The sequence below is a fragment of the Erinaceus europaeus genome, chromosome 15 (assembly GCF_950295315.1).
Source record: "Erinaceus europaeus chromosome 15, mEriEur2.1, whole genome shotgun sequence".
Taxonomy (NCBI): domain Eukaryota; kingdom Metazoa; phylum Chordata; class Mammalia; order Eulipotyphla; family Erinaceidae; genus Erinaceus; species Erinaceus europaeus.
This window is the reverse complement of record NC_080176.1, coordinates 19,323,999-19,348,460: the sequence shown is the minus strand read 5'-3', so window position 1 is coordinate 19,348,460 and position 24,462 is coordinate 19,323,999. Positions and strand designations below refer to the sequence as shown.

The 24,462-nt window shown below is 49.9% G+C and overlaps 1 protein-coding gene across 1 annotated transcript in view; it reads left to right on the top strand.

Moving 5' to 3' along the window:
* BCL7C (BAF chromatin remodeling complex subunit BCL7C) overlaps positions 1-19,390 on the top strand; it is a 36,048-nt gene extending 16,658 nt beyond the window's left edge. Inside the window, exon 6 of the mRNA XM_060173090.1 lies at positions 13,660-19,390. Coding sequence (XP_060029073.1) covers positions 13,660-13,860 — 201 coding nt within the window. The 3' untranslated portion in view covers positions 13,861-19,390. The remainder of the gene's footprint in view (positions 1-13,659) is intronic.
* Positions 19,391-24,462: the final 5,072 nt, after the last annotated feature.

The following is a 24,462-nucleotide window of genomic DNA, read 5'->3' as shown; positions in this document are numbered from 1 at the left end:
CCTCCAGCGTCTTAACACTTAGCCAAGTGCGCTATCTTTCCGGCCCTTCCCCAGCTTCAGAACACCTCATGGACATAGGCCTATTCAGCAAGGGGCGGAATCGGGTAAGACTGTACTGGGTTGGTGACCCAGCACTGTTTCACCTCCCAGGCGCTAGCACCATAACTGACTTTCCCTCCCCTTCATCTGTGGTTTGAGTCTCCTGGGCAGTGGCTTTTTTCACAGGTATCCTTCTCCTTTGTTCTCCCAACCAGCCAGTGGGGCAGTGAAGGTGCTCGGTCAGGAGACAGGCATGGAGTCTTCCAGACGCAAACAGCTCTGCACCTATCCAGTGCTCGGGGTTTTAGACGAAGGTTTAGCCACTTCATCTAAATCCTGCAACCAGGAGTCTCTTCCTGTTAGGACTCCTGCATCCTGGAGCCACGTGGGGACTGGCACCCGAGCTGCCCTGCCGGATGTAAAACAGACTTCGGAGTCACCCGCAGGGCTGGCTGCGCGGCCAGAGGAGCGATAAGGCTGTGTGTGGCCAGTGACGACCCCTGCGGAGGCCGTAGTGCCTCCTGGGATCCCTGGCATCACTGGCAGCCGCGATCAGGCGCCGGAGTCTGGGTTCAGCTGAGGTGTGCTCCAGCCCCACCCTGTGGAGTGGGCTTCTCTGCCAATGGGAAGTGCGAGGGAAACAAAGGAAGCGGCGGCGGGCGGGCTCGCCAGCGCGGGGAGGGTGGCCATGACTTGAGCAGCGTGGGTGAAGGCCACCGAGGCGGTGCTGCTTCCTAGAGAGACCGAGGGCGGACTTCCGGCGGGGGGGGCGGGGGGGCTGGCCCCTTGCCGGCGTGACTCCGCCCCTTGGCTCTGCTGGGCGACCAGACCCGGGCTGGAGGCTCAGCCCCCTTGGGGCTTGTGATTGGGGGGTAGGGAGCGCTGGAGAGATTTATCACTTGCACCCCGGAAGCCACTCCTGTTCCACTGACAGGGAAACTGAGTCAGAAAGAGAAACCGGCAGATCGGGGCTGGCAGAACTTGCAGAGCGTCAGGACCTCTGTGCTCTTCTGGGAGAGGCAGGTGCTGCGTCGGCCCCTGACAGTGGAGCTCAGTGACGAGAGAGACACGGCAGAGAGAGAGACACGGCAGAGAGAGACACGGCAGAGAGAGACACGGCAGAGAGAGAGACACGGCAGAGAGAGAGACACGGCAGAGAGAGAGACACGGCAGAGAGAGACACGGCAGAGAGAGACACGGCAGAGAGAGACACGGCAGAGAGAGAGACACGGCAGAGAGAGAGACACGGCAGAGAGAGAGACACGGCAGAGAGAGAGACACGGCAGAGAGAGAGACACGGCAGAGAGAGAGACACGGCAGAGAGAGACACGGCAGAGAGAGAGACACGGCAGAGAGAGACACGGCAGAGAGAGAGACACGGCAGAGAGAGACACGGCAGAGAGAGACACGGCAGAGAGAGACACGGCAGAGAGAGACACGGCAGAGAGAGACACGGCAGAGAGACACGGCAGAGAGAGAGACACGGCAGAGAGAGACACGGCAGAGAGAGACACGGCAGAGAGAGACACGGCAGAGAGAGAGACACGGCAGAGAGAGACACGGCAGAGAGAGAGACACGGCAGAGAGAGACACGGCAGAGAGAGACACGGCAGAGAGAGACACGGCAGAGAGAGAGACACGGCAGAGAGAGACACGGCAGAGAGAGACACGGCAGAGAGAGACACGGCAGAGAGAGACACGGCAGAGAGAGAGACACGGCAGAGAGAGAGACACGGCAGAGAGAGACACGGCAGAGAGAGAGACACGGCAGAGAGAGACACGGCAGAGAGAGACACGGCAGAGAGAGACACGGCAGAGAGAGAGACACGGCAGAGAGAGAGACACGGCAGAGAGAGACACGGCAGAGAGAGACACGGCAGAGAGAGACACGGCAGAGAGAGACACGGCAGAGAGAGAGACACGGCAGAGAGAGAGACACGGCAGAGAGAGAGACACGGCAGAGAGAGACACGGCAGAGAGAGAGACACGGCAGAGAGAGAGACACGGCAGAGAGAGACACGGCAGAGAGAGACACGGCAGAGAGAGAGACACGGCAGAGAGAGAGACACGGCAGAGAGAGAGACACGGCAGAGAGAGAGACACGGCAGAGAGAGAGACACGGCAGAGAGAGAGACACGGCAGAGAGAGAGACACGGCAGAGAGAGAGACACGGCAGAGAGAGACACGGCAGAGAGAGAGACACGGCAGAGAGAGAGACACGGCAGAGAGAGAGACACGGCAGAGAGAGACACGGCAGAGAGAGAGACACGGCAGAGAGAGACACGGCAGAGAGAGAGACACGGCAGAGAGAGAGACACGGCAGAGAGAGAGACACGGCAGAGAGAGAGACACGGCAGAGAGAGAGACACGGCAGAGAGAGACACGGCAGAGAGAGAGACACGGCAGAGAGAGAGACACGGCAGAGAGAGACACGGCAGAGAGAGAGACACGGCAGAGAGAGACACGGCAGAGAGAGACACGGCAGAGAGAGACACGGCAGAGAGAGAGACACGGCAGAGAGAGAGACACGGCAGAGAGAGAGACACGGCAGAGAGAGACACGGCAGAGAGAGAGACACGGCAGAGAGAGAGACACGGCAGAGAGAGAGACACGGCAGAGAGAGACACGGCAGAGAGAGAGACACGGCAGAGAGAGAGACACGGCAGAGAGAGAGACACGGCAGAGAGAGACACGGCAGAGAGAGACACGGCAGAGAGAGACACGGCAGAGAGAGACACGGCAGAGAGAGAGACACGGCAGAGAGAGAGACACGGCAGAGAGAGACACGGCAGAGAGAGAGACACGGCAGAGAGAGAGACACGGCAGAGAGAGACACGGCAGAGAGAGACACGGCAGAGAGAGAGACACGGCAGAGAGAGAGACACGGCAGAGAGAGAGACACGGCAGAGAGAGACACGGCAGAGAGAGAGACACGGCAGAGAGAGACACGGCAGAGAGAGAGACACGGCAGAGAGAGAGACACGGCAGAGAGAGAGACACGGCAGAGAGAGAGACACGGCAGAGAGAGACACGGCAGAGAGAGAGACACGGCAGAGAGAGAGACACGGCAGAGAGAGAGACACGGCAGAGAGAGACACGGCAGAGAGAGAGACACGGCAGAGAGAGAGACACGGCAGAGAGAGACACGGCAGAGAGAGACACGGCAGAGAGAGAGACACGGCAGAGAGAGAGACACGGCAGAGAGAGAGACACGGCAGAGAGAGACACGGCAGAGAGAGAGACACGGCAGAGAGAGAGACACGGCAGAGAGAGACACGGCAGAGAGAGAGACACGGCAGAGAGAGAGACACGGCAGAGAGAGAGACACGGCAGAGAGAGAGACACGGCAGAGAGAGAGACACGGCAGAGAGAGAGACACGGCAGAGAGAGAGACACGGCAGAGAGAGAGACACGGCAGAGAGAGAGACACGGCAGAGAGAGAGACACGGCAGAGAGAGAGACACGGCAGAGAGAGACACGGCAGAGAGAGAGACACGGCAGAGAGAGAGACACGGCAGAGAGAGACACGGCAGAGAGAGAGACACGGCAGAGAGAGAGACACGGCAGAGAGAGACACGGCAGAGAGAGACACGGCAGAGAGAGAGACACGGCAGAGAGAGAGACACGGCAGAGAGAGAGACACGGCAGAGAGAGAGACACGGCAGAGAGAGAGACACGGCAGAGAGAGAGACACGGCAGAGAGAGACACGGCAGAGAGAGACACGGCAGAGAGAGACACGGCAGAGAGAGAGACACGGCAGAGAGAGAGACACGGCAGAGAGAGAGACACGGCAGAGAGAGAGACACGGCAGAGAGAGAGACACGGCAGAGAGAGACACGGCAGAGAGAGAGACACGGCAGAGAGAGAGACACGGCAGAGAGAGACACGGCAGAGAGAGACACGGCAGAGAGAGAGACACGGCAGAGAGAGAGACACGGCAGAGAGAGAGACACGGCAGAGAGAGACACGGCAGAGAGAGAGACACGGCAGAGAGAGAGACACGGCAGAGAGAGAGACACGGCAGAGAGAGAGACACGGCAGAGAGAGAGACACGGCAGAGAGAGAGACACGGCAGAGAGAGAGACACGGCAGAGAGAGAGACACGGCAGAGAGAGACACGGCAGAGAGAGACACGGCAGAGAGAGAGACACGGCAGAGAGAGAGACACGGCAGAGAGAGAGACACGGCAGAGAGAGACACGGCAGGGTCGGAGCCTCGCGCACATCCCACCTGACTGCTCTGGGTGGATTCCCCTTCCTCTCCTTTCCCTTCCTTCTGTTTTCACTTTCTTTTCATCAGAGCACTGCTCAGTTTCGGCTTTTGGTGGTGCCAGGGGTTGAATCTGGGATCTTTGATGCCTTAGGCATGAAAGTTTTTTTAATATAAGCATTATGCTATCTGCCTAGTTTTAGACTTCTTCATACATTTATTTTTATTTATCATTCCCTTTTGTTGCCCTTGTTTTATTGTTGTAGTTATTATTGTTATTATTGATGTCGTTGTGTTGGATAGGACAGAGAGAAATGGAGGGAGGAGGGGAAGACAGAGAGGAGGAGAGAAAGATAGACACCTGCAGACCTGCTTCACCGCCTGTGAAGCGACTCCCCTGCAGGTGGGGAGCCGGGGTTCGAACCGGGATCCTTACACCGGTCCTTGTGCTTTGCGCCACCTGCACTTAAACCCAGTGCGCTACCCCCCTAATCCCCTCATTCTTTTTTAAAAAAATTTTATTTATCCCTCAACGACCCTGGGTCCATGCTCCCAGAGGGATAGAGAATGGGAAAGCTACCATGGGAGGGGGTGGGTTATGGGGATTGGGTGTTGGGAATTGTGTGGAGTTGTACCCCTCCTACCTTATGCTTTTGTTCACTAATCCTTTCTTAAATAAAAAATTTAAAAAAAAATTTTATTTATTAGGGGGCCAGCCAGTGGCATGCCCAGTTAAGTGCACATAGTGCAAAGTGCAAGGACCTGCTCAAGGGTCCTGGTTTGAGCCCCCAGCTCCCCAGCTGTAGGGAGGAAAGCTTCACAAGCAGTAATTAAGGTCTGCAGGTATCTTTCTCTCCTCTCTTTTTTTTTTTTTTTAATTATTATTTATTTATTGGATAGAGAAAGCAAGAAATTGAGAAGGGGGGGATAGATACTTGCAGCCCTGCTTCACTGCTTGGAAAGCTTTCCCCCTGCAGGTGGGGACTAGGGACTTGAACGTGGTTCCTTGCACACTGTAATGTGAGCACTTAACCAGGTGCACCTCCTGGCCTCCTCTTCCTCTCTACATCTCCCCCTCCCCTCTCAGTTTCTCTCTGTCCAGTCCAATAAAATGGAAAAAAATGGCTGTCATGAGCAGTGAATTAAAAATGCCAGCACCAAGCCCGAGCGATAACCTGGAGGCAAAAAAAAAAAAAAAAAAAGAAAGAAAGAAAAAGACTGGGGGCTGGGTGGTGGCACACCTGGTTGAGCGTACATGTTACAGTGCTCAAAGGTGCGGGTTCAAGCCCCTAATCCCTACCTGCAGGGAAAAAGCTTTGAGTGTTGAAGCAGGGCTGCAGGTGCCTCTCTGCCTTTCTCCTTCTCTAGCTCCCCCTTCCTCTCAATTTCTGGCTGTCTCTATCTGATAATAAAGAAATATAATTTTAAAAATTTAAAAAAGAAAGATTTTATTTATTCTTGAGAAAGACAGAAGGAGAGAAAGAATCAGACATCACTCTAGTATATGTGCTGCTGGGGAACTGAACTCAGGACTTCATTCTTGAGAGTGCAACGCTCTGTCCACTGTGCCACCTCCTGGTTACAAGTTTTGCGTTCTTGTTTCAGAGATACAGACCAGTGACTGTGTATGAAGAGGTGACAGTCCAGGTTTTCTTCATATATCTGGCACGTGTGTGTGTGTGTGTGTGTGTGTGTGTGTGTGTGTGTGTGTGTGTGTTGCAGAATCAAAGTCCCTTACTCTGGCCACTTTTTATGGCCATTATGGCCACTTTTTATTTTTATTTATTTATTGGAGACAGCCAGAGGAGGTCGAGAGGAAGGGGGAGACAGAGACAGAGACCCCCCGCAGCCCTGCTTCACCACTTGCAAAGCTTTCTCCCTGCAGGTGGGGACCGGGGACTCGAACCTGGGTCCTTGAACATTGTAACATGCGCACTTAACCAGATGTGCCACCACCCAGCCCCATCCACTTTTTTTTCATTCAGCTAGACAGACACAGGGAGAGACACTACCACACAGTCCTTACCGAGTGACGTCCCCTCCCAGCGTGGGTCACATGCATGGCGGTATAGACACCATGCCTGAGAATTGCTTTTCTAGCTCAGACCATCTGTTTCTGGTGATATTAGCTAGCCTAGCATTGAGGGCTTCTTTCTGGATCTTAGCTCTGGGAGGTGGGGGCAGGGCTAATTTAAATGAAAGTGACTCTGTTTGAGGTTCCTTTACTTCCCTTCCTTGACCTTGAAGCCAGAAGACCAAATGCTGTGTTGTCAGCCTTTGCAGCAAAGAGAAAGAGCCATTGCAATTTAATCTCAGCAGTGAGGCAGCTCTCCTGCTCAAGTCTGCCACCATGTCCCCCCCTTACTGTTTACAGAGGGCGAAGTGTTGGGGGGTGGGCGTGGGGGACAGGTTCCTGGTGGGGGGAGATAGTGCAGTTGTTATTTCCACCCCCAGAGCTTTCTCTAGTTAATAAATAAGTGGATAAATCTTTTTTAAAAATTAAGAGTCTGGGTGGTGGTGCGCCTGGTTGAGCGCACGTTATATTGTGGAAGGACCCAGGTTCGTACCCCCAATCCCCACTTGCAGGAGGAAAGTTTTGCGAGTGGTGAAGCAGGGCTACAGTTGTCTGTCTCCCTCTGTTGAGGAAACCAGGTACCACCCAGAAATAGGCCTGGGTACAGGTGTAGGTGGCGTCTTTGGGTTTAGAGGACTTGACCTTTGGGGAGCTCGCTCTTTTTTCGGGACCACCATGTGAGCAAATGTAAGTCAGCCTCATACTTCTCCCTCTCTCATGCGCTAACATGTTCTGTTTCAATAAAGTTTAAATTACCTGGATATTCACGCTCTCTCCCCAGTTTGTTGTAGAGGTTTTGCCTGATGACTCTTAGGATGGGAAGGGCAGATGCCCCCTCACCCCTTTTCCCTTTAACACTTCTCTGTCACGCCTTTCCCTCTCGATTTCTGGCTGTTTTCTATCCAATAAATAAACACAGCTAATAAAAAAAGGGTAGAAGAGACAGCATAATGGTTATGCAAAAGGACTCATTGCTAAGGCTCAGAAGTCCCAGGTTTGATCCCCCAACCACTATAAACTAGAGCTGAGCACTGGTCTTGTTTAAAATAAAACAATAGGGGGCCAGGTAGTAGCACAGCAGGTTAAGTGCAAGTGGCACAGAGCAAAGGACCAGCATAATGATCCCAGTTGAGCCCCCGGCTCCCCACCTGCAGGGGGGTTGCTTCACAAGCGGTGAAGCAGGTCTGCAGGTGTCTGTCTTTCTCTCCCCCTCTCTGGCTTCCCCTCCTCTCTCCATTTCTCTCTGTCCTATCCAACAATGATGATAAACAACAAGGGCAACAAAAGGGAAAAAATAGCCTCAGGGAGCAATGGATTCATAGTGCAGGCACCGAGTTCCAGCAATAACCCTGGAGGGAAAAAAATAACAATAATAAATAAAAATAACTTTATGTGATAGGCTTTTTAAATATGTTATAATACACCACATACATATATATACATACTATAGCTTGTTAGAATACCTTAATGCACCCTGTCATATGTATTGTGACTATCAATAAGACATCTTGTTTTTAAAAAAATTTATATTTACAGATACGTTTTGGATAGAGACAAACTGAGGTGGGTAAGGGAAGACAGAAAAGGATAGGGAAGGGGTCCAGGAGGTGGCAAAGTAGAGAAAGCATTAGATTCTCAAGCATGATGTTGTGAGTTCAGTCCCTGGCAGCACATGTACCAGAGTGATATCTGGTTCGTTCTCTCTTACCTTTCTCAATAAATAAATCTTAAAAAAGAAAGAAAGAAGAGGGATAGGGAAGAGAGACACCTGCAGCTTTGCTTCACCACTCAGCTGGAAACTGAGGGCTTGAACCCTGGTCCCCGAGCACTGGGACATGTGTGCTCTTCCAGTTTCTCCACAGCCTGGCCCCTACCAATGTAAAGTTATCTTGACACCCTACTTTACATTGAATGTGCGCTTTTTAAAAAGGATTTATTTCGTAATGTTTGTCAGTGATTTAATAATGGCTTATAAGATCATGGGGGCAGGCGGTGGCGCACGGGGTTAAGTGCACATGCTATGAAGCGCAATGCCCCTCCCTGTTGGAGCCCCCACTCCCCACCTGCTGGGGGGTCGCCTCACAAGCCGTGAAACAGGTCTGCAGGTGTCTGTCTTTTCTCCTCCTTATCTCCCCCTCCTCTCTCAATTTCTCTCTGTCCTAGCCAATAAAAATGGTGGGGGGAGGGCCTCCAGGAGCAGTGGATTCATAGCTCCAGCACCAAGCCCTAGCAATAACCCTGGAGGTAAAAAAAAAAAAAAAAAAAAAAGTAAAAAGATTGCAGGTGTGTAGTTCCACACCGCAGCTACCGCCAAAGTTATGTTCACTCCCCAGAGATTTATTTACATAGTAATGAGAAAGAGGGAGATGGGGATGGAGAGAAAGAAAAAAAAAAAAAAAGCAAAGAAGAAGAGAGTGGGGGTATAGCATGATAGTTATGCAAAGAGACTCTCATGTCTGAGGCTGTCAAGTCCCAGGTTCAGTCCCCCACACCACCATAAGCCAGAGTTGAGCAGTGCTCTGTTAAAAATAAATAAATACGGAGTCGGGCTGTAGCACAGCGGGTTAAGCGCAGGTGGTGCAAAGCGCATGGACCGATGTAAGGATAGCAGTTCGAGCCCTGGCTCCCCCCCTGCAGGGGAGTCGCTTCACAGGCGGTGAAGCAGGTCTGCAGGTGTCTATCTTTCTCTCCCCGTCTCTGTCTTCCCCCCCTCTCTCCATTTCTCTCTGTCCTATCCAACAACGGCAACAATAATAGTAACTACAGCAATAAAACAAGGGCAACAAAGGAAATAAATAAATAAATAAATAAATAAATAAAAACTTTAAAAAACGAGAGAGAGAAAGAGATAAAGAGAAAGAACGAACATGCTCGCTCTGGCACACGCAACCCCGGGATCAAACTCAGGACCAGGTGCTTGAGAGTCCAATGTTTTAGCCACTGCGCCACCTGCTGGGCTGCTGTAGTATAGCTACTGTAAGATTCATTGCTCACCTCCCTCACCTCTTCCACGTTGATTACCTGGAGCTCTCTATCAGTACTAGGAGAATCTCATAAGTACTTCCTCTCAGGCTGGGTGTGTATGCTACATGCCCTGAATTTTATTTTATTTTATTTATTTTTATTGTTGTAGTTATTGTTATTGATTTCGTCGGTTCGAGCCCCCGGCTCCCCACCTGCAGGAGAGTCGCTTCACAAGCAGTGAAGCAGGTCTGCAGGTGTCTTATCTTTCTCTCCCCTCTCTGCCTTCCCCTCCTCTCTCCTTTCTCTCTGTCCTATCCAACAACAGCGACATCAATAACAACAACAATAAAACAAGGGCAACAAAAGATAACTTTATTTCATGAGAGCAACAGAAACAGAACCAGGGCCTCACTCCAGCATATGTAGTGCCAGTGGTCAAACTGAGGACCTCGTGTTTGTAAATCCAGTGCTCTAACCACCACTCCCTTGTCTGATTGTCTGAGTTCAATCCCCAGCAACATATGTACAAAAGTGATGTCTGGTTCTTTCTCTCTCTCCTCCTTTCTCATTAATAAATAAATTTCAAAGATCTTTTTATAAAATGAGAAACAGAGAAATTGAGATGGAAGGGAGAGAACTGCAGCACGGTTTCACAGATTTGTGAAGATCCTTTCTGCAATGTGGACTGAGGACTTGAACCCAGGTCCTTGCATACTGTAATGTGTATGCTCAACCAGGTGCACCGCTGCCCGGCCCCAAGTGTGAGATTTTCAAGCATAAGGTCCTGAATTCAGTTTCTTGCACTGTATATGCCAAAGTGATACTCTGGTCTTTTCCTTTTTCTTTTTCTTTTTTTTCTCTCTCTCATTAATAAATAAAAAACAAAAAATAGGGGCTGGGGTGATGGCACAGTAGATAAAACCTTGGACTTATTATTATTTTTTTTTTTTGCTTCCCTGGGGCTTAGTGCCTGCACTACAAATCCACTGCTCCTGGAGGCTATGTTGCCCTTGTTTTATCATTATTATTGTTGGTGGTGTTGTTATTGCCGTTATCGTTATTTTGTTGGATAGGACAGAGAAATCGAGAGAGTCGGGGAAGACAGGGGGAGAGAAAGATAGACACCTGCAGACCTGCTTCACTGCTTGTGAACTGACTGGGGGCTTGAACCAGGATCCTTAGGCAGGTCTTTGCACTTTCCACCATATGCACTTACCGCGCTGCAGTACTGCCCAGCCCCCTGAAACCTTGGACTTTCAAGCATGAAGTACTGAATGCCATCCTGGCATTAATGTGACAGAGTGGTCCTCTGGTTCTTTCTCTTTTTTCTCATTAGTGTGTGTGTGTGTGTGTGTGTGTGTGTGTGTGTACGCTCTAGTAAAAGTGTCCAAGTCAATGAGTTTGACTCTGTCTAGTGTTATATTCTATTTTCGCTGGTTTAACACCTGTATAGTCCAGTCTCACATACTGGGTGCCCTATCGGTTAAGTCTTGATGCATTTTTGCATAGAAAAACAGAAAAACTGTTATGACTTTTCTGACTGCCCGGTAGGCCCCAGGCTTTTGCTGGCACATTAGCCATGTACCACAAGCCCTTTGTTGTAGACATTAATTCCTCCCAGATTGTAGCTTGGGGCATGTTGAGACTTGACAAAAGAGAATGTCTGGTAATGTGGCCCAGGAGGTATTGCAGTGGAGTGAAAGGAACCACGGCATAGAAGCTGCCTCCACAATGTGAATAGGGGCCCTCTGAAACCTGGGGTGTGGGATGTGGCTGGCAGAAAGAGTTGCCAGTGCAGGAGGCAGGGTTGGTGTGTTCATTCTGAGAGCCTCAGGAAGCTACTCCCTGCAAGAGGGCGGGTGAAATAGCTCACCTGTATAGTGTGCTGCTTTGCCATGTACACAACCCAGGTTCCAGCCCACCTTCTCCTGCAGTGGAAGAAACTTCGGTGCTGTGGTCTCTTTCACTCTCTCTCTTTGCCTCTTTGTCTATGTGGGAAAAAAAAAATCACCCTGGAGTGGTGAAGCCTCAGTGATGATCCCCCCCCCAAAAAAAAGAGGCAACGGGTACAGGGGTTGTGTCCACGTGGGGGCAGAAGGGGGCGTGGCAAGGTGTTTGCACGGGGCAGCTGTGCAGTGTCCAAAGGACTTCTCCTTCAGGCCACACATCTAAGGCTGAGCACCACTGCAGGTGCCCTCAGGTGTGCGTGGCTGCAAGATGGCCACAAGAGTAACAGGGACAATGAAACCCCAGCAACACCTCAAGTAGGAAGAGCCTCCCGTTCTCACTGCTTGTCCTACTGGCGCCCTCTCCTGGCAAAGCTTGGCACCACACTCAGTGCAAGTCCAAGAACCTCATCAGGCTGGGACTGCGGTTGCAACTACTTAGAATCTTTCCCAAGAGCAGCAGCCCCCCCTAATGATCTGCATGTAACTATCAGCCTAGATTTTTCTTCAGCATGCAAGGGCCCAGCCTCGGAGACAGCGTGATGGTTTTGCAAAGAAACTTTTTCTCCCTGAGGCTCTGAGGTCCTAGGTTCAATCCCTAGCACTACCATACACCAGAGCTGAGCAGTATATGTGGGCTTATTTCATCAGTCCTACATTTTCCTTTTTCTTTCTTTTTTTTTTTTTATGAGAAAGAGCATCACTCTGGCACATGCAATGCTGTAAATCAAACTCAGGACCTCATGCTTGAGAGTCCAAGGCTTTATCCACTGTGCCACCTCAAGGACAGCAGAAAATGTTTTCTTGGGGAGTTGGGCGGTAGCGCAGCGGGTTAAGCGTGTGTCGCGCAAAGGACCGGCAGAAGAATCCCAGTTCGAACCCCGGCTCCCCACCTGCAGGGGAGTCGCTTCACAGGCAGTAAAGCAGGTCTGCAGGTGTCTATCTTTTTCTCCCCCTCTCTGTCTTCCCCTCCTCTCTCCATTTCTCTCTGTCCTATCCAGCGACGACGACATCAATAACTACAACAATGAAACGAGGGCAATAAAAGGGAATGAGTAAATAAATGTTTTCTTGGAGGGTCAAGCGGTGATGCACCCTGTTAAGTGCACATACTAAGAACAAGGACCGTGCAAAGATATGGGTTTGAGCCCCTGGCTCCCCACCTGCAGGGGAACTCTTGTTCAAGAGTGATGAAGCAGGTCTGCAGGTGTCTGTCTTTCTCTCTCCCTATCTCCCCTCCTCCCTTCTCAGTTTCTCTCTCAGTTTTCCAATAAGATGGAAAAAATGGCCTCCAGGAGCCATGGATTTGTAGTGCTGGCACTGAGCCCCAGTGATAACCCTGGAGGCAAATAGTAATAATATTTTCTTGCAGGTTACAGTATGTATGTATATCTATTTAATTTATTTGGATAGGGAGGGAGAAAGAGGCACCTGCAGCACTACCTCACCACTTGTGAAGTTACCCCTTACAGGTGGGAACCAGGGCTTGAACCTGGGTCCTTGTGCATTGTAACATGTACTTTCTACCAAATGCACTACCACCTGGCCACCTATATTGATCTTTCCTTAACTCTGCCTATCACTGCCACGTCCTGCCTTCCTGGTAGTCTGTGGGGTCCCTTCTCTAAGGGACAATCTGTGGTCGCTCTTTCCATTACTCCCGACTTAGAGCTGACAGACTGAGGCAGTAAGAAGTTATGGGACTTGCCTCAACTCACACCTGTGAGCCTGTGTTAAGAGCTGCCCAGCTTTTCAACTTTCTTTTATCTTTTCACTTTTTTTTTGGTCTCTAGGGTTATTGCTGGGGCTCCATGCCTGCACCACGAATCCACTGCTCCTGGAGGCTATTTTTTTCCCCTTTGTTGCCCTTGTGGTTATTATTGTTGCTGGATAGGACAGAGAGAAATGGAGAGAGGAGGGAAGACAGAGAAGGGGAGAGAAAGACAGACACCTGCAGACCTGCTTCACCTGCTTGCGAAGTGACTCCCCTGCAGGTGGGGAGCTGGGGGCTCGAACCAGGATCCTTAAGCTGGTCCTTGGCTTTGCGCCACCTGCACTTAACCCCCTGCGCTACTGCCCGACCCCACTTTTACTTTTTTCCCCCTAGAAATTGGTTTTTACCAGAGCCGTACCCCACTCTAGCTTATGGTCATCATGCGAGGGATTGAACCTGGGACCTTTGGTGCCTCAGGCATGAAAGACTGTGTGGGAACCCCTGTGCTATTTCCCAGTTTTCTCAAGCTGGGCTCCTGTGGATTCCCCATGTGGCTGGGCCTCAGTGTCCGCCTGCTCCAAGGAATGCACTGTCCTGTCAGAGATCATCCACATGGCTGCTCCTCTCTCAGGACTCCCCAAGCAGAGTCTCCCGAATCTTGGGTGGGGTGAGGAGAGGAGCCAACACTACCCAGACTCTCTTCTCCCCACAGGACTCGGGAGTGAGAATGACCCGGCGAGCCCTCCACGAGAAAGGCCTGAAGACAGAGCCACTCAGGCGCCTGCTGCCCAGGAGAGGCCTCCGGACCAACAACCGGCCCACGTCCACAGTGCCCTCAGATACCAGAGGTCCTGGGGGAGGCGGCAAGGCTCCCCGGGCACCCAGGACAGTCCCCCAAGGAAAGGGGAGGTGAGCTGGCTCCCCCAACAAGGTGAAGCCATGGGTCTCCCTTGGCCACGCCAAGATCCAGCACCCACCTGTGCCCGGAGGGTGGAGTGAGCTTCCAGCGTTGACGCCAACCATGGGAACCTTGAGGCGAGTGGCCTGGACCTGCCTGGAACTGAGGATCCCAGCACCCCCAAACTCACCACCAGTGAGCAGGCCCACAAGCCCATGGGCACCCTGAGTGTGGGAAGGGTTTGGGCACGACTGGGCCCGCGTCCAGCACCTCAGACCTTGATGGTGCTGGCATGTAGAGTGGGCCCTGGGCCTCCTCCCTCATGGGAGTTGGCACTGGGTGCCAGGCCTTCTACCCTGGAAGCCAGGTCGCTCTGGGGCTTCTACCCTGGCTTCTGCAACCCCAGCCAGGCCTAAGGCTACGGGGAGCCTAGGGCTGCACCCCCCATCACATCCCCTCACCTTCACACCTCACCCCTACCCCACACCACCATTAAACACTCACACACTCACACTCTCTCTCACACACACACACACACACACATACACGCACCATGGCTGCTCAAGCTCAGGCAGCCAGGTTACCTCAGTGCCCTAGGATGTGGGGCAGGAGCTCACTTCCTGGGGTGCCCACCTTGCCAGTCCCTGGGAGCCCTCTTGGGCTACAGGCCACCCCCCTAGTCACTGCCTCACCACGTGTGTGGTAGCTGGGAAGGCTGCCTGGACTGTGGAGAGGCCCAGAGAGAAGCTTCTGGTACAGCCCTGAGCTGACCTACTTGAATACTCCCACCTGGAGCAGACCAGGTGACCCATCTGAGCGGTTCCAAGGGCTCTCACCACACTCACTCGGCCGCCATGTTAGAAGATAATTTCTCCCGTGTGTGGAGGGCTCCCTCTGTGCCAAGCATTAGCGTTTGCAGAGATGATTTTACTGAAGCCTCACGGTCCTGTGACAGTGGTGTTCACACGCTCAGTATTTTACAGATGGAGAAACTAAGTCTCAGAGAGGTTAAGGGACTGCCCAAAGTCACACGAGCCTCTGGCTAAGTCAGCATTCAGGCCCAGGCTGCCCCTCTCCTCCTGCCGGTCTACAGGCTCAGAAGGGGGAAGCTTTGATATGGCAGCCGTTTTTTTTTCAGCAGTCACTGTGTACAAACCGTTATTTGTACTAAAGTCAGCAACTGCTCTGTAGAATGAAAATCGGCATCTGTGTCACTAAGTCCAGTGAAATGTGAGATGTCCAACTCCCAACAGAGACTCAGCATCAGGATTTGAGAGTGAAAGCATGGCATTCCTGGAAGTTCCTCAAGTCATGTTATTCTGTGTTTTTCACAAGTTACTATACATTTTTAAAAGTTTTCTTTGAAGATAGGAGTAACAAAGAAGTCAAGACAATAGTAAATACTTGAAAAATGAAAAATACCAGAGAGCATTATTGGAGAGTATTTGAGTAACAAAATGTCTTGATCTCCAAGACTAACTGAACCATTTCTAGAATCTCGAACACTGTTCACAGAAGTCGTTTTTATTTGTGATAAAAACTCACAGTTAACATCAGACAGAGCCATGCATACACTTAATTTTTTTTTTTTTTTTTACCAGAGCTGTGGCTTACCATGGTGCTGGGGATTGAACCTGGGACCTTTGGTGCTTCAGGCATGAAAGGCCTTTTGCATATTCATTATGCTACCTCCCCAGATGATTGAATATGCTTTTAATATGGCAACAGTAACAACAAAAAGACTCATTAGTTTCTTGGCACCTTTCTCCTATGTGCTTCTGTCCCAAGTTCCAGAAATGTTGACCTTAGCCTTAGAAAGTCTGTGCCAGTTTCCTTTCCTTCCTTCCTTCCTTCCTTTTTTCTTTTTGTTCCTTCTTATCAAAGCACTGCTCAGCTCTGGCCTATGTGGCATCTGAGATTGAATATGGGACCTCAGAGCCTTTGGCAGCAAAGTGTTCTATAGAGCCCTTTGTGCCAGCTCTCTGGCCCCTTCTCTCGTTTTCCACCTGACATCAGTGGATTCCTTCCAACCAGAATTACCTCCTGTGTTGATTGCCGAGCACTGGTTCTCTGAGGAGAATTTGAACACTTCAGCCTAGTTTCCCAGTTTCTAGACTGATCTTGGGATTCACGAAAACATATATTTCCCAACAAAGTTTAGGAAGATTATCCTGAGGAGAACTAATTCCGGGCAGAGCAGAATTGGCAAGGTAAGACATCACTACCTCTCATATCAGCAAATCCCAGCTAGTGAAGCTTCATGGTTTTTGTTTTGTTTTGGTTGTTGTTGTGTTTTTTTGGGGGTTACTCAGAGTCAAAAGATCCAGCGATCTAGACCCCCGCTTTGCCAGTCCTTGGCTACATGACCTTGGGCAAGTCCCTTTCTCTCTCTGAACTCCTGCTTAGGAGATGACACACTTGCCTTATGAGGCCACATTCTCAAGGGTTCAAAGCATGACTTTCTAGGTCAGTCTACAGTTCATATCCACTCCTTACTACCTCTTGAGCTGGGGCAAGTCGGAGCCACTCTGAGCCCCCATTTCTTTCTCCTCTGTAAAATGGGAACACCCGCGGAACCCATCTGGCAGGGCTTCGGTGGGCTTTGAGGCGAGCACACACATATGAAAGTGCTTCACAAGGAGCACTCAGCCCGTTGGTGACGCCCAAGAACTCACCCCAGCTTCCTTACCTGCTGAATCTACCTCACCGGGCGTTGTGAGGGCGGAGGGAGGTTAATGTCGCACAGGTGCTTTTGAAGATAGTGTCCCCACTCGGGCTTCTCTTTCCTTCCGAGAGGATGATCAGAGAAGCCACTGGCGGGCATGAGTGAGGTCTCCAAGCGAAGGGGCCTGCGAACATTTCCATACCCCCACAGAATGTGACTGTCAAGCAAGAGGGGTCACCACGGTAACCGGAAAACAGGGCTTGATTGCCGCCAAGTAGGCCATCTCTGCCACGGCCTGGCTTGGAGCAGACTTGGGGAACTTCCGAGGAAGCCAGTTTTCAGGAGTTGGCTTTTAGAAAAAGGACAATTTAATAGAAACTGCTCACTTTTTATTTTTGTTTGTTTTAAATATAAGGATCAGATCGGAGGAAGGGGACATGAGACAGGAGATGAAGGGTGCCTCTTGCACTCTTGTCTGGAGTCCCTTGTGGGCTGGTCTTAGGCACCATGCCTCTCGCCCGTGTCAGCATCCCCTCCTGCGGCGCATGTACCTTAGTGTCCGTTTGTCCTTGAGCTGTGGACCAAATGGGCCTAAGGGCTCCAAAAAGTCTTCCTGACAGTGACTTGCAGAGGGATCTCTGAGTCTGGGAGAGTGAGGCCCAGGGCCAGCTCAGACAGGCCCTATGGCCTCCTTCATCCTTACTCCCACCAGGCCGCCTCTGTGTCCTGGTATCAGTTAACTGATCATGAACAAAAATGAAAACACAGATGCGTGGGTTTTAGCATCTAAGTGGTGTCTCTCGCCTTCTCTGATAACTCTCCTAATAGTACGCTGACTTTTCCAGACCTGTCTTTTCTCCCCCCCCACCCCCAGCTCTCTGTCTTTGCCTCCAGGGTTATTGATAGGGCTCTACACCAGCACTACAAATCCACTGCTCCTGGTGGCCATTATTGCCGTTTTATTAGATAGGACAGAGAGAAGTTGAGAGGGGTGGGGGAGATAGAGAGGGAGCGAGATAGACAGACACCTGCAGACCTGGTTCACCATTTGTGAAGCGACCCTCTTGCAGGTGGGTGCACTTAACTGGGTGCACCACCACCCAGCCCCCTCGTCCTTTCTCTCTGCCTTTCAGTTTTAGATAGAGAAGGCAGAGAGAGAAAGACCATAGCGCCAAAGCTTCCTTCAACGCAGTGGGGACCAAGCTCAAACCTGAGTCACGCACATGGCAAGGCAGTGCACTATCCAGGTGAGCTATTTTGCTGATCCTCTTTCTACCAGAGCTCTGCTCAGCTCTGGCTTCTGGTGGTGCTGGGGATTGAACCTGAGACCTTTGATTCCCTCAGGCATGAAAGTCTTTTGGCATAACCATTATGCAATCTCCCCAGCCTGGAATTTGCCTTTAATTATTCTTATTTTATTATTGCTAGAGAGAGATCAGACCCCCATGTTTCTATTTTATGGAGTGCCAAGGGTCCAACCTAGGGCTTCAGATGTTCAATGCTCTCCCATCACAGCTGAGGCCTTTTTAAATTTCAGTTACCGGCTGGCTGTCTTCTGAGTACTGGCAGCATCTCGGGCTCAGGAGCAGGAGTGGCGAGCTCATTCATTAATGGCTCACACTGAAGCCCTGGCCTCAAAAGAGCTTTCAGACGCCACTGGAAGGCACTGGACCGCTCGCTCCAAATACCAGTTCTTACCAACTTTGATGAGTAGTATCACACAGGAAAAGGGCAGAGGTCTATAAATAGAGAACAGAGTAGACCTATAGTTTCTTGGGGGCATTTTGGGAAAGTGACAACTACTGTGCCCATGAGGACTGAGTCGGAATAGAACCTAATCTGTGGGTCAGGGGTGGCAGGTGGCTTACCTGGTAGAGTGCACATTACCTTGAGGACCTGGGTTTGAGCCTTGGGCCATCATATGAGAACACCTGCAGAGGGGAAGTTTCAGGAGCGGTGGAGCAGTGCTAAGGTCCCTCTCCCTCTCTCTCTCTCTTTTTCTCTCTGGCTCTTGCCCTTAATCTAGAGGAACAGGCAGGGAGGGAGGGGCATGGTTACTGGGAGTGGTGGAGTGAAGCAGGCACTGCAGGCCTGAGTGGGGAAGAGCAGGGAATGGCGGGAATAGTCTGGAGAGCATCTCTGCTGATGGAGCCTCATGATATGGAGATGTGATCTAGACAAACCAGGCCAGGCTGCCTTCCACCTAGTGAGCACAGAAAGCAGCTGGATTCATTGCTTGACTTTATTTTCCACTTGCAAAGGTTCAGGTCACCACAAGGAACAGTATAAAGAATATCCGAATGACCTTCCCCCACAAAGCCGCCTGTAGGAATCACTCACTCTCTCTACATGGCCTCTGTGTGAACAGTTTGAGGAAAGGCCGCCGGTATCACGTCCCTCCAACTCTGAATACTGATAGTGCATGTATCTCACCACAGTACTGTGACCCACACTGCTAAGGTCGACACCGCGCTCATGGCCCACCCGTGTTGTCAATGATGCCCCTTGCCTGTCACATCCGTCTCACCCAGGATCCGGTCTAGAAACGGTGCATCAAGCTGTCACGTCTCCTGAGCCCGCCCCAACCCTTCCTTTGTGTTTCCTTTGGAAAGACCAAGTTTTCCTTTCCTAGAGCGTCCCTCAGTTGGGGTTTGCCTGCTGCTGCTTCTTGATCCTACAGGGACTTTGCATATGTGACCAGGTGTCCTTCCCAGTGTGACAGCAAGGGGCACCCACCGTCTGCCTGCCCCACCCTCCCCCTTGGTGATTTCATTTGTCAGATTTCTCCAATCCGTCGTCACAATTCCCCACCCTCCTTGTAACTGTAAGCAATCAGGGAGACCCGTTACCCCTGTTGGTTATTAAATAGATGAGATCCAACATCTCTTGATGCTTCTTGCCTGAATTCAATTAATTTTTTTCTGCTTCTTCCCAGACCTTTAATTCTGAGAATAAGAATCTGTTGTTGTTGATAGGACTTTTTAAAAGATTTTTTAAAAGAATTTATTTATTCATGGGAAAGACAGGCAGAGAAAGAACCAGACATCACTGGTACATGTGCTGCCAGAGATTGAACTCAGAACCTCATGGTTGAGAATCCAATGCTTTATCCACTAGTACCTTCTGGATCACTTGATAGGACTTCTTTAAGAAAAGTCATTATTTATGAGAGGAGGAAAGGGACCAGGCAGTGACACATCAGGTTTAGTGCACATACTATCACGCACAAGGACCTAGTTCAAGCACCCTAGTCCCCACCGGCAGGCAGAAAGCTTCACGAGCAGTGACGTAATGCTGCAAGTCTCTGTCTCTCTCTACCCCTCTTCCTTCTTGGATGCTGTCTCTATCATCTCTATTTCAGAAAGGGAAGAGAATGAACCAAAGCATCACTCTGGCACATGCAATGCCAGGGGTTGAATTTAGGAATATGTGTATTTAGATTTATTTATTTACAGGGCCAGGTGTGACACACATTACCGTGCGCAAGGACCCAAGTTGAAGGCCCCAGCCCCCACCTGCAGATGACTCCCATAAATATTTTTTTAAACGAGGGGAAAGTAAGAATTTGTTGTGGGGGGTCGGGCAGTAGTGCAGAGAATTAAGCGCACATGGAGCAAAGTGCAAGGACCTGCGTAAGGATCCCAGTTCAAGCCCCTGGCTCCCCACCTGCAGGGGAGTCGCTTCACAAGCGGTGAAGCAGGTCTGCAGGTGTCTGTCTTTCTCTCCCCCTCTCTGTCTTCCCCTCCTCTCTCCATTTCTCTCTGTCCTATCCAACAACGACGAGAACAATAATAACTACAACAACAATAAACAGCAAGGACAACAAAAAGGAAGATGGCCTTCAGGAGCAGTGGATTTGTAGTGCAGGCACTGACCCCCAGTAATAACCCTGGAGACAAAAGAAAAAAAGGAATGTATTGTGAATCCAACATGGGCACTTAGCACATTAGAGGCACAACTTGTCCATGCATAAGCAGCGTGCTGGAAGGAGTTAGAGGGAGCCCACGCTTTAGAGTCGGCCACCAGGTGGCGCCAGAGCCTGAGGATGGAGGAAGTGGGTCCCGAGTCAAAGCACTGGTAGTATAATGGTGCTTTTTTAAAAAAGATTTTTATTATTATTTATTCCCTTTTGTTGCTATTGTTGGATAGGAGAGATAGAGAGAAATGGAGAGAGGAGGAAGACAGAGAAGGGGAGACAAAGACACCTTCTTCCTCTAGCGTTTGCCCTTCTTCCTTAGCCAGTCAACAGCGTCAGGTTGAAAGCTGTCAGGAGCTGCTTGTTGCTGGCTTTGAAAGTGACTGGGATCCATGTGGATTCAGTCGGCTAGGAAGGATCGTCAGTTTCCCCAGTGAATGGGTACTCACGGGATGCACCACGAGAAGGTCGATCCAATGCATCCCGAGAAAGACACCTGCAGACCTGCTTCACCGCTTGTGAAGCGACTCCCCTGCAGGGGCTTGAACCGGGATCCTTATGCCGGTCCTTGTGCTTTGCGCCACCTGCACTTAACCCGCTGCCCTACCGCCCAACTCCCGATGCTTCTACTCTTAAGCTTCTGAGTGTTTGTTTTGTTTTCGTTTTATTTCATTTAGGGAGAGTTAAGAATTTTTTTTTTCGCTCAGGGTTATCACTGAGGCTCACAGTGCCACCCAGCACTAGGAATCCACTGCTTCGGGGGCCATTTTTTCCATTTCATTGAACAGGGCAGAGAGAAATTGAGAGGGAATCGGGGATAGTGAGCGAGAGCTAGAGAGAGACACCTGCAGACCTGCTTCGCGCTTGTCAAGCATCCCCCTGCAGGCAGGGGGGCGGGGGACCCAACCGGGATTCTTGTACGGGGCCTTGAATGGTGTACTATGTGCGCTTAACGTGGTGCACCATAGCTTGGTCCCGGCAAAACCTTAGTTTGGCTTTTACTCTCTTCTTTTTACTTCTCCAGCCCCAGGTTGTTTTTGTTTGTTTGTTTGTTTGTTTTGGTTTTGTTTTTCTTGATATGTGGTACCGCAGTGCGTTAAGCGCACATTGCGCAAAGCGCAAGGACCCGCGTAAGGATCCTGGTTCGAGCCCCCGGCTCCCCACCTGCAGGGGAGTCGCTTCACGGGCGGTGAAGCAGGTCTGCAGGTGTCTGTCTTTCCTCCTCTCTGTCCTTCCCTCCTCTCTCCATTTCTCTCTGTCCTATCCAACAACAACGACATCAATAACAAGAACAATAAAACAACAAGGGCAACAAAAGGGAATAAATAAATATTTTTAAAAATCTGTTAAGTTTAATTTAGAGGGGGAGTCGGGTGGTAGTGCACCGGATTAAGCACACATGGCGTGAAGCACAAGCACCTGCATAAGGATCCCAGCTCGAGCGGGCTGATCTGTGCTCTGGTAAATAAAATAATAATAAAAAATATATATATATATAATATTTACTGTCGAATGTAAAACATTAATCACCCAATAAGGGGGGTAAAAGTGGTGACATCACACATGCTCAGGCCCAAGAAACAGAGAAAATAAGTGACTAAATAAATCGGTGGGATTCAACTTCCGGAGGTAGAGCTACAAGCAGCAGATCGCTTTCCTCTCCTCTCCTCTCCTCTCCTCTCCTCTCCTCTCCTCTCCTCTCCTCTCCTCTCCTCTCCTCTCCTCTCCTGGATCAACTAGGAATACCAAAGGAGACCACCCGAACCGAAACAAGACAGGACTAGAATGACCACAGGAACCCAGTAAACAAACACGTGTGGCTGGTGACAGAGAGAAGAGAGGGGCCTAAGGAGAGATTAAGTGACTGCTAACAGTTCAGCAGTTTATCAGTTGAGACACCACCTCCAGTCTGTCCCACCAACAAGGGGACACCTTAAGGGAGGAGAGGACTCCTCAGAGACTCACCAAGTGCAACTCTGAGTCTCCATTGCTACTACCCTCAGAATCTGGAGCAGCGACAGGGAGGGACACCAGGGGACAGAGATCTAACCGGGAAACTCAGGAGAAGACCTATACCTCAGTGGCATAGCTGAGGGGCTGTGAAAGTCTCTTTGCATAATCACTGGATTATGCAAATATGAGATAATTAGAATTTTGAGATAATTATGAGATAATTAGAATTTTCTTCCATATTCTCATTTGTTGTTCCTGCATTTCTGATTATAATTTTTTCAAATTCTTTACTCGCTCCTGTTATTATTTCCTTAGCTAATGTTTGGATGTTGAACTCATTGTTTTGTGCTTCACCCTCTGGAGGACTTTTAGCTGGACTCTTGTCCTGGTTCGAGTCTCCAATATTTTTTCTTGTTGTTTTAACCATTTTATATATTATGTTATGAGTTCCCTTTATCAGTACTTTTCAAATTATTGATCACTATTGCCTGGATTGACGTGTGTCTAAGTAATTTAATTAAAGGGTTTACCGTGCTGGAAGTTAACAGTTTTTTCAATCCCTGAGTTGGAGCTCAGTGGTGTAAAAGCCTCTTTTTTTTTCTTCCCTGTAGGCTATGGGAGTCTGAGGGCTTTTAAACTATCAATAGGCTTCTTAGCTTAATCACTGACTCCTGACCAAGAGATAAATCAGGGTGTGGCAGAGATAATCCAGTGGTTATGCAGAGAGACTTTCACAGCCCCTCAGCTATGCCACCTAGGTATAGGTCTTCTCCTGAGTTTCCCAGTTAGATCTCTGTCCCCTGGTGTCCCTCCCTGTTGCTGCTCCAGATTCTGAGGGTAGTAGCAATGGAGACTCAGAGTTGCACTTGGTGAGTCTCTGGGGAGTCCTTTCCTCCCTTCAGCTGTCCCCTTGTTGGTGGAGCAGACTGGCGGTGGTGTCTCCACTGATAAACTGCTGAACTGTTAGCAGTCACTTAATCTCTCCTTAGGCCCCTCTCTCCTCTCTGTCACCAGCCACGCGTGTTTGTACTCACGGGTGATTTACTGGGTTCCTGTGGTCATTCTAGTCCTGTCTTGTTTCGGTCCGGGTGGTCTCCTTTGGTATTCCTAGTTGATCCGGGAGAGGAGAGGAGAGGAGAGGAGAGAAAGCTATCTGCTGCTCATAGCTCCGCCTCCAGAAGTCTACAAATTTAATGCTATCCCCATCAAGATCCCAAGCACATTTTTTAGGAGAATAGAAAAAAATGCTACAAATGTTTATCTGGAACCAGAAAAGACCTAGAATTGCCAAAACAATCTTGAGAAAAAAGAACAGAACCGGAGGCATCACACTCCCAGATCTCAAACTGTATTATAGGGCCATTGTCATCAAAACTCCTTGGTACTGGAACATGAATAGACATACTGACCAGTGGAATAGAATTGAGAGCCCAGAAATGAGGCCCCACACCTATGGACATCTAATCTTTGACAAAGGGGCCCAGACTATTACATGGGGAAAGCAGAGTCTCTTCAACAAATGGTGTTGGAAACAATGGGTTAAAACATGCAGAAGAATGAAAATGAATCACTGTATTTCACCAAATACAAAAGTAAATTCCAAGTGGATCAAGGACTTGGATGTTAGACCACAAACTATCAAATACTTAGAGGAAAATATTGGCAGAACTCTTTTCCGCATAAATTTTAAAGACATTTTCAGTGAAACGAATCCAATTACAAAGAAGACTAAGGCAAGTATAAACAAACCTATGGGACTACATCAAATTAAAAAGCTCCTTCACAGCAAAAGAAACCACTACCCAAACCAAGAGACCCCTCACAGAATGGGAGAAGATCTTTACATGCCATACATCAGATAAGAGTTTAATAACCAACATATATAAAGAGCTTGCCAGACTCAACAACAAGACAACAAATAACCCCATCCAAAAATGGGGGGAGGACTTGGACAGAATATTCACCACAGAAGAGATCCAAAAGGCCGAGAAACACATGAAAAAATGCTCCAAGTCTCTGATTGTCAGAGAAATGCAAATCAAGACAACAATGAGATATCACTTCACTCCTGTGAGAATGTCAC